Source organism: Mauremys reevesii, linkage group 1 (assembly GCF_016161935.1).
Source record: "Mauremys reevesii isolate NIE-2019 linkage group 1, ASM1616193v1, whole genome shotgun sequence".
Taxonomy (NCBI): domain Eukaryota; kingdom Metazoa; phylum Chordata; order Testudines; family Geoemydidae; genus Mauremys; species Mauremys reevesii.
Genome location: NC_052623.1, coordinates 53,093,565 through 53,111,481, shown reverse-complemented (window position 1 = coordinate 53,111,481; position 17,917 = coordinate 53,093,565). Strand labels below are relative to the sequence as shown.

The 17,917-nt window shown below is 40.5% G+C and overlaps 1 protein-coding gene across 6 annotated transcripts in view; it reads left to right on the top strand.

The window, feature by feature from the left end:
* LOC120396072 overlaps positions 1-17,917 on the top strand; it is a 110,666-nt gene that overhangs the window by 32,503 nt on the left and 60,246 nt on the right. For 5 of the 6 annotated variants that reach the window (XR_005592960.1, XR_005592961.1, XM_039520969.1 and 2 more), the window contains exons 4-6: positions 6,179-6,267; positions 6,669-6,745; positions 14,894-15,037. Coding sequence is in view for 4 of the 6 variants with exons in the window: in XM_039520969.1 (XP_039376903.1) it covers positions 6,179-6,267; positions 6,669-6,745; positions 14,894-15,037 (310 nt within the window). In the remaining 2 variants the exon portion in view is untranslated. The remainder of the gene's footprint in view (positions 1-6,178; positions 6,268-6,668; positions 6,746-14,893; positions 15,038-17,917) is intronic. The other variant, XM_039520968.1, reaches the window with a different exon arrangement.

Genomic DNA, 17,917 nt, shown 5'->3' with positions numbered 1-17,917 from the left:
TCAGTTAAGCATCAAAGTCCAGTCCTTAGGGGCATTGACAATGTCAGGACAGAGTAGTCATGTCTCTGCTATTGAGATCTGCTAGACTTCACTATATTCTGAATATTTGCTCATCCAGTCTTAGAAAATGCCATTTCCTTTCTTTGGGCAGAAATTTTATCCACACGTTAGCACCCAAGGAAAGATGGAGGCAATATTTATATAATTTACCTTGTTTTGGATGTCCATTTTAAAAGCATATTCCTGCTTCCCATTGTGGTAGGACACTGTTATGAAAATCCCATTGTAATGGATCTGTGGATCTATGCACCAAAAATAAGAAAATTTATCTATGCTTACTTGAAATTTTTCTTTCTTTAAGTAATAAAGTCCGCAGATCTGGCCCACCATGGAGACAAATGGATCATAAAGAATAGAGATGGAAATTGACATCCAAGGATTTGGGTTTGTTGCTGTTAGTTAGAATTTACCTTGCTTTGCAGTAGGAGAAATAGTAGTGTTTTTCCTCAAAGTGTATTTAGCACAATCTGTACATTTAAGTAGATGTGAATTATCCTAGCTGTGGAAGTTATCTGAACTGGAGGGAACTTCAGGAAGTGGGGCATTCCCAGGCTGCTAATGATTGATAGGTCTGGTTCTACCCCCAAGCAGGCTGAAGTACCCATTGTAAAGGATCTGTGGATCTTATTTAAAAAAAGGAAATTTTCAAGTAAGCACAGATACATTTTCGTATTCTATCGAAATAGTGGAACAGCAACAGTGTAGGCTTCATCCATTGCTTCTCAATAGAGTTATAGAGGGACCAGCTTCAGGAGTAGAGAGTAGGTTAATTGATTCATTGGCCGTTTGTTTAAAACTGCCAACTATGGTAATTGTGGTGGATTTTCTCATATAGACACTTGTTCACTTGGAATGAGACTGTAACTCATTTGGTGGCTAATCTCTTCCTGGTAATGGACAATAGTTTGATTATTCGGATCCTTTTAAATCTGTCAGCAATTTTTGATAGTGAGGTTTTGTTAACCTACCTGTGGCCACTAGTTGAAAGTTTTCTCTCCAAGGCTTTGTATAGAGTAAGGGAAAAGGTGCTTATTTTCAATCAAATTAACTCAACTCAATTTAAAACCTAATTTAGCACCAGTATAGACTTAGTTTTATATCCTTTGCTAATTTTTAGTATGCCAAGGCTATAATTCACCTGGTAAAATTGAGCTAATGTTGTTAATTCCATTTAGCACCAATATACATAGTTAAACTCAATTTGAAAATAAGCACCTTTTTCCTTCTCTAGACAAGGCCCAAGAGGTATTGGAGAGTGGTTCTGAACAATTGCTTATCTGCTCTGAAGAACCTCTTATAAATGGCGTGAAATTTTGGGTCATCATTATGCTCTATCAGACCTGGATGATGTGTCTGTGCTTTCTCAGCACCTGGCCAAGACTGGGACTTGGATGAGAATGATCTTTCTGTGTAAACCAGACAAAATAGAAGTGGCTGATGGGTTAAAGGAAACAATTATTTCTACTCCTTTTATTTGCTCGTCTTTTGTCCAAGGAATTTAAACGTGGGAATGCTCTTGGACCCCTGTAAACCTGGGTGGTGGTCATGGACGTGGTGAAGAGAGGATTTTGTTTTGTTTGTGGTTTTTTTTACATCTGTCCGGCAAGTTTAAAAAAGAACTAGATAAATTCATGGAGAATAGGCCAATCAATGGCTATTAGCCAGGATGGGCAGGGATGGTGTCCTAGCCTCTGTTTGCCAGAAGCTGGGAATGGGCGACAGGGGATGGTTCACTTTATGATTACCTGTTCTGTTCATTCCCTTTGGGGCGCCAGCCATTGGCCACTGTCAGAAGACAGGATACTGGGCTAGATGAACCTTTGGTCTGACCCAATATGGCAGTTGTTATGTTCTTAAGTTATTTACAACATTTTCTTACACATACAGACCTCATCACAGTTATCCATGCCACTGTGTTTTCTGGATGTGATTACTGCAAAATGCTCTGATTTGGGCCACACTGAAGAAGTCTTGGGTACTCCAACTATTGCAAAATATGGTTTCCTGCATGCAGGAAATGTATTACAGAAGTCTTCATAGTTTTCCAGTTAATTTCTCGATATAGAACAGAGCTTGACTTTAATCTTGAAAAGCTTTACTTGTTCTAGATCTTAGCTATAGAAAAGACCACTTTTCTCCCAGTGAGCCAGCATGGTGAATCAGGTCAGCTGAAGTGCTTGAGTGAATAGATTCTAGATTTAAATGTTCAGTAACAGAATAATCTCAGTTCAAATTTTTTTTCCTGTGTTGGTCAGCAATAATCTGGTATGTTGACCTTATGACACAGTGTTTGATAAGAGATTGTTTTGGAAGGGAATTTTGTTTTGGAGAACTGTAATTTTTTTCTTCTTCTGGTAGAGGGCAAAAAATGTACATTCTTAAGTGTTTTTTGTCCCTGAGACATGTTAGAGGGCATTTTATAAATAAAGGCCAACAAACAATCATTTCATAATGATTTGTAGTCATTTGATAATGATTTGTAGTCATTTCTGATCTGAGACTAGCTCAAACTAGTGACCTAGAGGTGAAAAGCTCTATATCTCCTTATCCATTTATCTAAGTTATCCAATATTTCTGTATTTCAATATTTAATAGGAACATTGTTCCTATTTTTTGAAGCTGGGGTGTGTCTGTGCAGTACCAGAACAGTTGATATAGCTTCAGTTTTAGCTTGCAATGAATGCCTTTGTACAGCTTTGGGTGCAAGCAGCTATTAATTACATCATTATGTATGTGGTGGGGAGGTGCATACATTTATTCATAGACTTGCTAAAGTGCTTGAAGACCTACACATGTATATAAGCCTTGAATACTACTTATACGAGGATCATGGTGAAGAAAGCAAAAATGAAAGTACACTTCCCAAATGAGGAAATTAGTCAGTCAATGATAATTTATGAAATTTTTGTAAAGCTGGAAAGGTAATTTGTTATCCATGTCAGAACACTTGAGAGTTACCTGATACCTATTTTACAAAACTACTGATTAGATTTTAGCTCAGAGTGAAATTTTAGACTCCAAAATATTAATTTGAAAATTAAATGTACAGATTGTAACTGATACTAAAGCAATTTGTATATTATTATATATTGCATTTAAAAAACTGTTAAAAAAAAGTAAGGTTGCAAAGTCTAATAGTCAAACATTAGGAAATACCAGAATTATGGTTGCTTGTGCAACTTTAATTTGAACTCCTTGTGCATATGCATTATGCTACTGTCTTTAATTACATGATCACTATCACAGTTACAGGGTGACCTGTACCTGAGTCCCTCTAGTTCACCCTTCCAGTGATAGACTTCACTACTACAACTTAAATAGTAAAATGCCCTCTTCTCTAATAAGGTACTGCTTACCCAAAATGCTTTTCGTGGTGTTTTCAACCTGAATGGCTGAGACCTTCCTTTCATGAGACCAAAGGTCTGCTGTCACCTTGTCTCCAAGATGAAGGATGCCAGGGTATCTCTGATATATATTGATATATTAGACCAGTCCTTTATTCTTCACCTGTAAATAGGGTTTTCTTCTCTCCTCCCCCTACCCCCATGCTGTTCACATCTTCCTCTTGATTTTTTCTCCTGAAGTTCCCACAATCTCTTCATTGGTATTTGACTCAGTATGCAAATAGATTTCCATTGTAAGATATACAATACACAATGGTCAGCCAAGGAGATAAATGTCTCCTACCTCATATCTGATGTAACCTTTCTTAAGGTATGTCACCTCCAGGTGATCTGTCTTTAACTTCAAGGCATAATTCACAGTTACTTATATAGTACATAGCTCCTTACATATTATTCACACATACATTTCACAAAGATTATGATGATCGGTGTGACACAGGCTTTCAGTAGAAACCTGGGATGACAGTCTTTGGTGAATGTAAATACCAGAACCAGGGGATCCTGTAATGCTTATGCACCCCTGTGTTCTCTGCCAGTTGGCATCAAGAGGTCCTTGGGTCACACACAGTTAGTGGCAGCGTCTGAAAAGTTTCATTTAAAATCTTACATAGTATCACATAGGAACTTTGTGGGAGAAGCAGTGATAGAATCCAGTTCTCCAAGACGACATTCAAGTGCTTTTAAGTATGAGATTATCCTCTTTCCCTGCAATCTCCGGCTTTAATAACTATATACCTTCCAACTTCTGAATCAAGTTGGGGATGCATGGTTCTTATAGACAGTAGTCTCATTCATTACACACTGTGATTCATCCCCAGAGCAGGCCTAGCCTGCTCACTAAATGAGGTTTAGAAGTTTATATGGAAAAAAATAGTGTATGATCATATAATTAAAGGCTGTATCTTAATGCATATGCACAAGGGGAATTGAATTAAGGTTGCACAGGCAACCTTAGTTCTGTCATTACCTAATTTTGTGCACTTGACTTTGCAGATTTGACACACTTAACATAGGTTGTTTGGGCTTTTTGCTTTTAACTTCTTCAGGTTTTAAAAACATTAAACTGAAACCCACCCACATTCCATCATGTGGAACCCTGCTGACTCTTGCGTGGGTCATCAGCAGGATTTAGATCTTAAACCTATCAGAAACGCTTCTACAACTTGACCTAAACAGATAACTGGTATCTGTCTTGCCCTCCATTACTCTAATATATGATTGCCTTACAATCTTTTTATCTGGAAACCTGGGCCCAATTCCAGCTTCTGAAGGGAAATGTGCTCTAGAGATTATAGGCCCTTTTGTCCCTGCCTCTCTCTGCTCCTACTCCTTTCCCCCAACTACTTCTCCCATTTCTCTGTTTCTGTTCAGCACCACACCATATTCTGGGCCATTTACTCTTATCCCTGCTTCCACTCAGTCATTACCAGTCTACTCCTTCCAATTTCCTTCTTACCCCTTTTTTGCATTTGAGTCAGTCTTGCCTCCTCCTTACCACCTCATGTTGCCTAGTGGCTAGTCCTTCCTGGAATACTGCATTCCGCTTTGGTTTCCACATTTAAAAATGGACTTTGACAAATTGGAAAGGATTTAGAAAAGAGCTACCAGAATGATTTGAGGTCTTACAGTGAGACTAAAACTCCATTCAGCAAAGAAAGTTGACTGGTGATACTTGATCCGTCTATAAGTATCTATATGGGGAAAATATTTCTGGTGGTAGAGGCCTTTTCAGTTTAATACACAAAGCCATAAAAAGATGGAGTGACTAGAACAAAGGTTCTCAAACTTTTGTATTGGTGACCTCTTTCACACAGCCAGCCTCTGAGTGTGACCCGCCCTTATAAATTAGAAACTCTTTTTTACATTTAACACTATTATAAATGCTGGAAGTGAGTGGAGTTTGAGGGTGGAGGCTGACAGCTCATGACCTCTCATGTAATAATCTTACGACCCTCTGAGGGGTCACGATCCCCAGTTTGAGAACCCCTGAGCCAGAAGGTGAAGCTAGAATAAATTAAGATCAGAAACAGGGTGCAGATTTTTTTACAGAAAGGTTAATTAGCTATTAGAACAATTTACCTAGAAATGTGGTGGTTGAAGTCTTTAAATCAAGATTGAAGGTCTTTCTAAAAGATATGCTCTAGCTCAGCCAAAAGTTCTGGGCTTGATAGTTTGCAGTTATTCATATGGGATTTTATGAGTGGAAATATTAGTTTCTTAAAGCAATAAAGTATCTTAAGCATAAGTTTTTCTAGAAGCATTTTCATGCCATCTCTGTCACAATAAATGTGTATTCCATGTAATGTGGCCCTTGTAATTATTATTCTAGGAATTAACTGTAAAAGTAATTATAAACGTTGTTTAGCCAACAACTCTTCTTGTCTTGTTCCCCACAACAAATGCCTCCATAGCTTCTTATTAGGAATCAAGAAGGCAATAGGCAGTTTTCTCTGTTAACTATATAGCTCTGTTAGCACTTGTCTCTGTCAAGTAGATTACTGTTTGTTGGTTTACCCTGAAGCTGTGGCCTTCTTATTTAAGTGGAATCTAATTAAATAGAAATCCAGTTTAGATTGCTTAATTAATCACATGACATACTAATGCAAACCCCTTATAGAACAAAAATGCTTGTCATCATTTTACTTGAAGTAGAATTTCATTCCAATTTTTCACTCATATATTGAGGGTTGTATTGTAATCTTTATTTACTGCAGCAAAACAAGCAATGGATCAGGGAAGATCTCCAATTATAATAGACAACACTAATACTCAAGCCTGGGAAATGAAGCCGTATGTGGAAATGGTAAATATAACTACTGTGTAATTAAATCCATTGTTGTTATACTGCGGTGTGTTTTTTGGGTTTTTTTTGCAAATCTACCTTCACAAAGCACGAATGCAACACTTTGTCTAGTAATGGGTCTTCCTTGTTGACATTCCTTTCTCTCCTGGAACAGGATATTTCTTTGACATAGCCACTAATAGGTAGTCTAGTTTGAATTGACTTGACCTAATGTTTTTAGCCTAAGATGAAACCTAGAGGTTGTGGGGTAAGTGATCTAAATTTCAGTGGGCTAAGACTGCTTCGTATTTAATTTTAATAACAATCTGGTTTTCATTAATATTTTTTCTATTTGTTGCAGCATAAACTAGTATAATAATGTTACACCTATCATGCATACTGTATTTCTTTGTTTGCTGTAGGCTCTAGGGAAAGGCTACAGAGTGGAATTCCATGAGCCAGACACATGGTGGAAGTTTGATCCAGAGGAGTTAGAAAAGTAAGACTTGTGTTATAGTAGCCATCATAGTTATTTTCTTTTTTCGTTTGTATTGTGGTTTAATTTAAATTTTTCTCAGTACTTCATCAGTTGCTTAAGTGCTTTACTGCTAACATTTGTTTCCTAGTATGTACTGACTTCTGTTAATATTTATGTAAATACACTGCTTACATAAATATCAGCTCAGGAATACACAGAGGACCCTGCGTCCTGGTCCCTTTGATATCAACAGCAAAATTTCTATGGACTTAAGTGGAAAAATAATCAGGCCCATAGGACTCACTTCCTTACAGAGTGGATGATTAAATTAACCTGGGAAGTCATTGCTACAAGATGTGACTGAGGCCATGAGCATTTATGTAGATTAGACATTTATATAGATAAGAACACCCACAGTTTAATTAGGTAAGATAAAAGATTTTATAAGGAATATAAATCCTCATGCCTAAGGGTGTAACTCCACTCTTAATAGTGTGGATTAGGAAGAAAATTCCCATATAAGCAGGCTATTCCATAATTGTCCATCACAAATCATCTGGTATTAAGTACTGTTGGAAATGTGATACTGGATTAGATAGACATTTGATCTGATCTGTTATGGCGGTGCCCATTTAATTTTGTTTGTTAATTCCTGATGTTTGTCATCCACTCTAGATCCTTTTGAAATTATGGGATGACAGTGCATGCCAGGCAAACTTGGGAGAAGTCAAATGTATAAAGATTTTTACTGTTTCTTCCCCGTCTCTTGTTGATATGGTATCATTCTAAGGTTACCGACAAAGTGATTGGGTTGAGTTAGCCTTGCAATGGTATGTTAACAGGGGATAAGGAAATAATAGTAAGAACATTCATCTTCTAACTAGATAGTCAAAAGAGCATTGTTTTGGTAACTAAAAATATTAAAATAGTGTATATAAAAAGAAAAATAATTACTAAACACTAAGAAATTGCATGAATAATCTCACTCAAATTAAACTAAACTCTTTATGACCAAGTATCTGAACTCTTTCAAAATGTAGGTTATAATGAAAACTTACATAAAGAAGTGTAATGGCTCTAATATAATACTGGAGCGAAACAAAAGTAGGCATACCAATTCAGTATCTCATCAGCTCTTAATAACTAAGCAGGGGAAGGTCTAATTAGTACTTGTGTAGAAGGTCATCAAGGAAAATGCAGGATTGCTTAGGAAGTGGTGTTTGGTGGTTCAGTAAGACATTCTGTCCTCAAAGTCAGTATTGAACAGGTGTTGCACATGTCAGAGACACTGCTGTGAGAATCAATATCGTACCAATTAGTTCTGACCACATGTAATTATGAAATAGTCCATGAAATTATTTTGCAAGAGTTAGGGAAGTTAACACTGGTGACCTGGCCAGATTCCTCTCTTGGTAATTGCATTTTACATTTCTCCTGCAATTGGGTATAGTATTGGTGTGGAGTGTTGCTCTCCTCTGTTAAACAGTTGCTGTTTCTTCCTCCATAGAGGCATTCATTCATCTATATAGGTCTAAAGTGAATTGTCTGTGGAGGTACAAAACTGCACTTCCTTGTGCTGGAGAGGTTCATTGTGCTTTGGGAGAATTTACAATAGAGTAATGGCAAGTGGTGGTTCTACTATCCCGCTTCTTCAGGTTTTATGCCATTGGAGAGCAGCCTTACGTGGGGATGTACTGAATGAATGCATTAGTAACTGTGGCCATGCCCCCTCCACTGTCACCACTGTGCACCTTTGTGGCCTTAATGGCTCTCTGCAGATGCCTTCCTCAGTGCAAATTCTTTGCATCTGCCTGTGTCACTGGACATTGCCCTTCCTCCCCACATCCCTTACCAATTCATACAAAGGAAGACTTAAAATAGGAGTGACCACATACTAATTCTGTGCTAAGGGCTGAATTATGGCATTGAGAATCAGTGAGTTGGGAGTAGAAGATTGACAGGCAAAATCAGAAATGTCAGCCTCCATTGTCAACAAAAGTGGTCTAGATGGACAAGGTTTGGAGCAGAAATGAAAGCCTCTTTTAGCTGATTGAATACATGTTGAATCTCTGCAGACCAGACAAACCAGGCTGCCTTTTTGAGAAGGGCCATTGGGGGGCTACTGGGTATCGAAATCTCACATGAAACACTGGTAGAAGTTAGCAAACCCTAAGAATCATTATATGCCCCAGACATCCCTCGGAGCAGCCCACTCTGGGATGGTAGAGACCTTATGTGGGCCCACAGCCCCTCTGGGGAGACAGTGTAACCCAGAAGCTCAACTATGTTCCAATCAAATTCATGTTTTTCTAATTTAGTGTATAAGTCATCTGACGTATTCTTTCTAGAACATGGTGTACATGCTGGTCATTCTGGTTCTTGTTTTCAGAGAAGATCAGGATGTCATCTAAATAAATTACTACAAAATGGTCCAACATATTTTTGAAAATGTCATTTATAAAATGTTGAAAAGTAGCAGGGGCATTGTGTAGTCAGAACAGCATCACAGTGTATTCAAAATGTCTATAACAGGTGCAGAATGTAATAGTCAACCCACAGGTGTAGGAAACCATCCTTCTTGGAGACAAATAAAATTGGAGCCCTGGCCGAGGACTTGGAGGGACAGATGAATCCCTTGCACAGACTCTCTTGTAGGTAGCTTCTAAGGGCCTGCAGCTTGGGTTTTGAAAGGGAATAAATATGCCCAAAAGGGATTTCCACTCCAGCCTGGATATGTATAGAGCAATTATAGGGCTGATGAGGCAGCAAAATATTGGTCCTCCCTTTGTCAAAAATATCAAACAGGTCCTGGTACTTTGCAGTTATAGCCATAGTAGTTGGGGGCTGGCTGTATCTAGTGTGGCCCCTCCTAACTTGCCTTAGCCTGGCTTGGAGAGAGACAGCTTCAACAAGTATAAGATGGGAGCTGCCTCTTTCCCTGACTGAGGTTGAGAAGGCAGATCTGACATCATTGCAGAGAGGTGAACTTGAACATGCTAGAGCTCCAGCAGTTGTGGGGGTCATGGGTGGTTTGCCAGGTGATGCCAGAAATAACTACGAAGGGGGGAAACAGATTAGGCCAAACTGTAAGGTCTCCTGGTGGTCCTGGATAGTGGCGACTTCTGAAGGAACTGTTTCTCATGTAACTGGGCTGAAGGAAAATAGAGATCCATTGACCACTTCAGCGAGGTCTGGGATGGAATTGACTCATGTTGATATCTGGTGGTGTGAGATGCTCCTGTGTCCAAGAGGGTTTCCAGGTGGATGTCTGCCATGGCCAAATGTCTTAAGCACAGTGGGAGCTGAAGGTGAGTAAGGTGGAGCACCGCCACTAACAGGGAACCTGTGAAGTGGTACTGGTATATCAAGCTAGATCCAGGGGAATTACACCATCCCCAACCAGGATTCTCATAGAAGGTTGAGGCCTGGTATTTTCTTGTTGGGAGACGGACCGACCTTTAGCTGGGCAACTTGAGCCGTAATGTCTAGTTCTGCCACAGTAAAGGCATAGGCCTTCCAAGTGGCACTGGTTCTTTTCACCATCAGAAAGGCAGGACCAGACAGTGCCAAGTTGCATAGGCTCTGGTTGCGGCAGAAGGTGAGTGGGGAGCTGAGTCTGGCCATGAGTGACTGAGACTAGTGTATGGTCAGGGCACGTTGCCTTTTCCTGGCAACGTTCCAATAGCCATCTATCAATTCTTAACGTTCAGGTTGATCAGAGGTGCCAGTCTGGCCAAGATTTCTGCCCAGGCCACTTCGTCCTTCTCTTCATCATTCAGACCATGACAGAAGTGGTGGTGCTGTATGGCCTTGCTCCATTCCGTGTCAGCTGCGAGGCAGCAGAATTTTGTGGCATAGCTAGTGACCAGCTTGTGGCCTTGTCTCAGGACTTGAAGTGCTGATTCTGCCGTATGTGTCCGGTTCGGGTAATTGAAATATGTTGTCATGGCCTAGATAAAGTTCTTGAACTCCCCCAAGAAGGGACTGGCTTACTCCAGAGAGAGGGAAGCCCAGGCAAGCACCTTCCAATCAGGAGACTGATGATGAGCCCCACCTTGGCTCTACTGGTGAATAGGTCTGTGGTCTTGTGTGGAACAGGAGTGGCATTGGTTCAGAAACCCATGAGAAGCCATGTGATCCCCATTGAACTTGTCTGGGTGGGGAATCATAGGACTGGAAGGGACCTCGAGAGGTCATCTAGTCCAGTCCCCTGCACTTATGGCAGGATTAAGTATTACCTAGTCCATTCCTGGCAGGTGTTTGTCTAACCTGCTCTTAAAAATCTCCAATGATGGAGATTCCACAACCTCCCTAGGCAATTTATTCCAGTGCTTAACCACCCTCACAGAAAGTTTTTCCTAATGTCCAACCTAAACCGCCTTTGCTGCAATTTAAGCCCATTGCTTCTTGTCCTATCCTCAAAGGTTAAGAACAACAATTTTTCTCCCTCCTCCTTGTAACAACCTTTTATGTGCTTGAAAACTGTTATCATGTCCCCTCTCAGTCTTCTCTTTTCCAGACTAAACAAATCCACTTTTTTCAGTCTTCCCTCATAGGTCATGTTTTCTAGACCTTTAATCATTTTTGTTGCTCTTCTCTAGACTTTCTCCAATTTGCCCACATCTTTCCTGAAATGTGGCGCCCAGAACTGGACACAATACTCCAACTAAAGCCTAATCAGCGCAGAGTAGAGCGGAAGAATTACTTTTGGTGTCTTGCTTACAGTGTTCCTGCTAATACATCCCAGAACAGGGGTGGGCAAACTACAGGCTGCATCTGGCCCGTCAGAACTTTTAATCCAGCCCTCGAAGTCCCGCCGAGGAGTAGGATTGGGGGCTTTCCATGCAGCTCCCAGAATCAGTGGCATGTCCCCCTTCTGGTTCCTACATGTAGGGGCAGCCAGGGGGTTCCACATGCTGCCCCCTTCTCCTCCCGCAGCTTCTACTGTCCAGGAACTGTGGCCAATGGGAGCTGTCTGTGGATGGGACAGTGTGCAGAGCCGCCTGGCCAGCACTGCGCCTCTGCATAGGAGCCAGAGGGAGGATGTGCTGCTGCTTCCGGGAGCTGCTTTAGGTAAGCGCCACCCAGGCCTGCACCTCTGAGCCCCTTGCGGCCCAACCTCCTGCCCCAGCCATGATCCCCCTCCTGCCCTCAGAACCCCTTGGTCCCAGCCTGGAGCACTCTACTGCACCCCAAACCCCTCATCCCCAGCCCCACCCCTGAGCCTGCACCCCCCAGCTGGAGCCCTCACCCCCCCCTCACATCCCAACCCTGTGCCCTAGCCTAGAGGCCCCCCCACACGCTAAACTCCTCATTTCTGGGCCTACCCCAGAGCCCGCATTCTCAGCAGGAGCCCTCACCCCAACCCCCAAGTTTGTGAGCATTCATGGCCCGCCATACAATTTCTATACCCAGATTTGGCCCTCAGGCCAAAAAGTTTGCCCACCCTGTCCCAGAATGGGATTTGCTTTTTTTGCAACACTGTTACACTGTTGACTCATATTAAGCTTGTGGTCCACTGTGACCCCCAGATCTCTTTCTGCAGTACTCCTTCTTAGGCAGTCATCTCCCATTTTGTGTGTGCAACTGATTGTTCCGTCCTAAATGAAGTACTTTGCATTTATCCTTATTGAATTTCATCCTATTCATGCTGACCATTTCTCCAGTCTGTCCTGATCATTTTGAATTTTAATCCTATTCTCCAAAGCACTTTGAACCCTTCCCAGTTTAGTATCATCTGCAGACTTTATAACTGTACTCTCTATGCCATTATCTAAATCATTGATGAAGATATTGAATAGAACCGGACCAAAAACTGATCCCTGTGGGACCCCACTCATTATGCCCTTCCAGCATGACTGTGAACCATTGATTACTCTATGGGAATGGTCATGTGAGACAGTAAAAAAAGCTTTGATACTGTCAATAGGAATTAAAAGGAATCTTTGGTTCTGTTACTGTATACTTCACCTGCAGAGTGCTATTCTGCGCCTCTGTAGGGAACCCAGAGGTCAGCTAAGGAAGGACTCCCTGTGCAGAATCCATCCCTATCAGTGTCTCTTTTCACTGCCCCTCTTTGAGCCTTCTCAGAGTTTTGTGGGCTGCTCAAACTATAATGAACAAGCCATGGGCAGCCTTGCCTATTGGTCAGGGTGGGAGGCTGGCTTAATGGTTGGAACAGAGGTAACTAGGCTTAGTGGCCAGATTTGGAGCCAAATTATCACGTTTGGGGGGCTAGCTGAGAGCCAGAGACCAGGAGCCAGGGGCAGAACAGTGATCATAAACTGAATGTTAAGTCCAGGGAGTGAGCCAGGAGCTACGGGTCAGAGCTGTGGTCAGAAGATGAATACCAAGTCCAGCAAGCAAGTTGGAGCCAGGAATTAGGAGTCAAGGGTCAGAGCCAGATTGTAGGCTGGAGCCAAGAGCAGGGGCTAGGAACTGAAAACCAGGATTAGGAATCCAGGAACAGAACCAGAGACAAGGAACAGGAAGCAGGAGTGGGGATTCAGAGTAAGGACTAGGAGCAAAAAGGGAGCTGAGAGCAGGACCAAAAATGCAGCTGTGGAATGCTGTGGAGCAGCCAGGAACCCAGGGCTGCTGCAGTGTGTGTTTGAGACTGAGAGTGCTGAAGTCTTCAGCCAATCTGGGTTCATTAGCTGAGTCAGCCAAGTGCAATGAGCAGGGTCTGTGTTCAACTGGGGTCCCTGATATGGCCCCCATCACGGTTGTATCTAACAGCACCATAGTATCTGATAGGTAAATAGAAAGAAGAGTCATCTTAGAACACCGTACACATATTATTCATATTAACAGTGTGTATGATTGTGTTCTATTCCATGAGGGAGGATTACCACAGCTCCTCTGGGAATTAAAAACAGTGGGTGGTGACCAGGGCCGGCTCCAGACCCCAGCGCGCCAAGCGCGCGCTTGGGGCGGCATTTTGCCGGCAGGGCGGCAGGCGGCTCCGGTGGACCTTCCGCAGTCATGCCTGCAGGAGGTCCACCGGAGCCGCGGGACCAGCGCGCCCTCCGCAGGCACGTCTGCAAGAGGTCCCCCGGAGCCGTGGGACCGGCGACCGGCAGCGCGCCCCCCGCGGCGTGCTGCCCTGCTTGGGGCGGCCAAATTCCTAGAGCCGCCCCTGGTGGTGACTAAGGTAAATCAGCCTGGTTGTAACCTTCCCAGAGAGGTACCACTTCCCGGAGAGGCTCACATGCACTATTTCTAAGCAGATTCTCCAAAGACCAATAGACAAAGAAAGGACTTTTGGATAAATAGCCTGAGTTTAAACTGACTCAGGGTCTTGTTCCTGGTCTAGCAAACGGACAGGAGCTGCTGTCCAAGGGAGGCCCTATCCCTTGCAGAAGAATTGGAAGGACTTTGGCCTACTGGGGCCCCATAAGACTAATGGGTGACTTCTGGTAGGCTGTTTGTTTTTACGTGTTTGTTTACCTGATGAACAAATGTGCTTGCTTAGAAAAAGCTGTGTGGTAACCTGTAACTGCTGGCATTCACACTACTCATAGCCCTTGGAGAGAAAGCAAAGCACAGGTCTTGTTTTTTTTAGGCAGACTGGTTTGCTGCTGTTATTGCAGAAGAAGACAGGGAGCTGTGCAGCCTTAAAACCGCTGGTTGGGGGGAGTGAGATGCAGGTCTCTGCCCAAGAGAGGTGATGACTGGGAGCCAGAAACCTTGAATTGGGTGCCCTCAAGGGACCACAGAGGGGGAAATACAGGTGCAGTTGTGCTGAAACTGTGACAAACAGTACCACATTTCTGTATAAAGGAAAATACTTTTGTTTTATATTTTTGAATGTATCGTATATACAATGAATTGTGTTAAAAAGATGTAATACAATTTGGATATTATAAGATGGTAAATATTGGGTAATTAAATCTGAACTTCCAGCCACTACAGCATATTGTTTTTCAGAAGTATGTAGTCAGTTGTAGTGAATTCATCTACTTCAACTATATTTAAGCTTACTGTTTTGTAGTGTTGGAAAAGCCTATTTGATTCTGGATTTTGAAAGTGGGCAGAAGATTAGATGATGGCATTTGACAGTCTGGATAGATGGAGAAGATAAAACACAAGATACTCTTTAAAAGTTTAAGAAAGACTGAAAACATATAAAAAGTACCAAACAGTTTATTTAAATTATTATTTTTGTAGGAGGAATAAACATGGGGTCCCTCGTGAGAAGATTGCTCAGATGTTGGAACGATATGAATATCAAATGTCCATCTCTGTTGTAATGAATTCAGTGGACCCTCCTCACAAAAACACACAAAGGCCACCTCCACAGCGAAGACAGAGGTGGGGAAGCTGTATAGACTCTTGGAATTCTTTCAGTGTTTCAAATAACCGATAACTCAGGTTATATTCAACTAACACCAGCTTTTTGATCACTCTTTTTAAAATATTGAACAGTGGACTTTCTCCTGAGGTTTAAATAGGCTTAATGCAATTAAAGGACCATTCTCTCTTGGAGATTGTTCCATTAAACAAAGTTTTGGAGGCTTAAATGTAAATAAAATTTAATATAAAAATGTACGTTAAATGTTTTTACAATCTCTATTTATTACATTTGTACTAACTTTGGTTTTGGATAGTGTGACGTAAACAAGTTTTCCTTTATAGTTGGGTCTCAAATAATGTTGTCTACAGAGGATACCGTTGAACAGTTTTTTGTTTTTGTTCTTTTTTTGAGGAAGTCCTAACAAAACTGTTTTTTAAATAGAACTCAGAAAAGCCTTGAGGAATAGGATATGTGTGTGGTTATTGCATTTTAACTATTTCCTCTGCTTTTTAATATTATTCAACTTTTACCAGGTTTTTATACTGAACAATTATGTTTTCTATTTCTTGCTGGATGCTTGTTCATTTTAATTGGTATCCAAAATGTTGTCACACTTATAGCCCAGATTCCCTTCTCTCTTCCCTTTGTTTCCATCTTCATTTTTGGCCCAGAGTCTCATCTGGCAGCTAAACCAATGTGCTGCAATTGCAGTGTTCACCAGCTTGAAATTACAAACCGTGATTTGTCTTGAATTTGTTTGCTATCTACTGAAATACCAAATGTAATTGTGCCTAGAAACTATCTAAATTTATTTTTTGAGATTTTTATTGGCATGAAAATGTACATCTGCGTTTAAGTTTACAGCATTAAGATGCTTAATTAGAACTGAGTCTTTTGGGGCTGTGTGTTCTAACTGGGCAAAGAAAGCAGAATACTTAAAATATTAGTCTCTTAGGGCCCATCTGCAGTTGGAGTGTGTGCAATTCCACCAAGTACCGGTAGGTACAAGTGGACAGTGGTCTCAGTTCTGTAAAACCACATTACATTCTTTTCAGGATTTGGCACAGGTAATATTCTCTTCTTAGCAGATACCTAAAACTGAGCCAGCATGGAGATTGATCATTTTATTGCCATAGATCCTTTTTACCTTAGGCTTAAACACTGGTATGGTAGTAAGTTTTAAATTTAATGCTTGCATTTGTCCTGGTCCCTGGACTAATAAAGTATCTCTCTGTCTATTATTGCTGCCATTGTTTTAGTAGTCCAATGTAAGTCTGACAAAATTAATATTTTGTTCTTATGTTTTATGGTTTTATATTAATGATATTACTTAAACAGCAGTTGATATAGTGCATCTTTGGACTCTTCCAGATTGGATTTTCTGTTGTGTGTTAAGAAATGTGGGGGAGATCTTGATGGCAAATTTGTTCAGGAATATTTGTCCATTGCATAAATAGATCTTCATTTAATATTTAATTCTGTTCTTCAAAGACAATTGTAAAGAACTTGGTTGTGTGCGGTACTATCAGCATAAGATAGCAATTATATTGCAGACACCAAGATGCATTTTTTACTTTTGTGCAATGAATGGATACGTTTATTATGCCTCATTGAACATGTTTATACTGTAGTGATACAATGGCAGAAAAAAGAATCAGCATATTTACAATGGTTGCTCAAGTAAACTGCCTAAAGCAAACCTCATTAATTTCAAAGAATGTAATATGGTATCAATTTGTATCTCTACAATAAGGGGGTATTCATACAAGAGATCTACAGGGAATGGGATGAATTTAGTGATCTTTAGATACTTGTAAGGTGAGAACAAAGGTCATTGGCTGTCTATATGCTGTCTGACTGATGAGAACCACAAAACAAGTTTTTAAATCTGAGGCTCTTACTTGAAAAGTGGTTGATGCAATTAAGACTTCTGTAATTGTGTAGGAAACTATAACAAAACAACTCCAATAACAATAAAAAGTATTTATATGAAAATTTGCATTTAAGACATACCTCAGTCTTCCATTTTTACGGGTTAGGTATGAAATTACAGTGTATTAAGTCTGCTATAATAGATCTTGAAAGGGGGAAATGAGACTTTAAATAGGTATGTACTGTTAAAATACACATCCTATGGGTTCCTGTTATGTTTTGTATGGTGTAATCATGATATTTGAAAGTTGGCCCTAGTTCATTTTTAAATACTGGAAAGTCTTATGGTCAGTATGCTTTGTTGTATTAAATAAAAATATGAAAATAAAAATGTCAGCAATCACTGGGTAGAACTCTAAAAGGTGGAGCCCTTTTGCTCTATAGGATTTATAATGTATAAACATTTAATCACATTTTCTTATTATATGTTTAAACCTGATTACATGATTAAAGGGACACTCGGGTTAAAAATGACAATTTAAAAAACAATAAGTTCCCCTGTGTGGGTTATGAGTAAATTTGATGATTAAAGCTGAAATACTTTGATAAATTTAATTTTTTTTTTAATTTTTGTATTTCCTTTACTTGGAGGATAAAACTAGATTGTTCAGTCATTGTTCATGGTCAGTTTTCATATTGATCAAACACTGCAGGAGGATGTTTAAAAATCAAATGAAGTTTTTATTAACACTTAAAAGGGAAAAAAATCATTTACATTTTCTATTCTATTAACAAGGAGGGTTTTTTCAATTTTTAAATAAAATCTAAATCTTGGGTCTAAAAGTACCTGACTTTGTCCTTCCATGGCACAAAGTGTATTTGTCCAAGTCACCATTGGGAGTCCAGATATGCAATGCAAACTTTTAGGACTTTATACCGCTGTCATTCTAGTATTCTAAGAGTATATGATCAGGCCCCATTATAGTGGTTTTGAAGGGGAACATTTGAACCTGTAATGGGGTCAG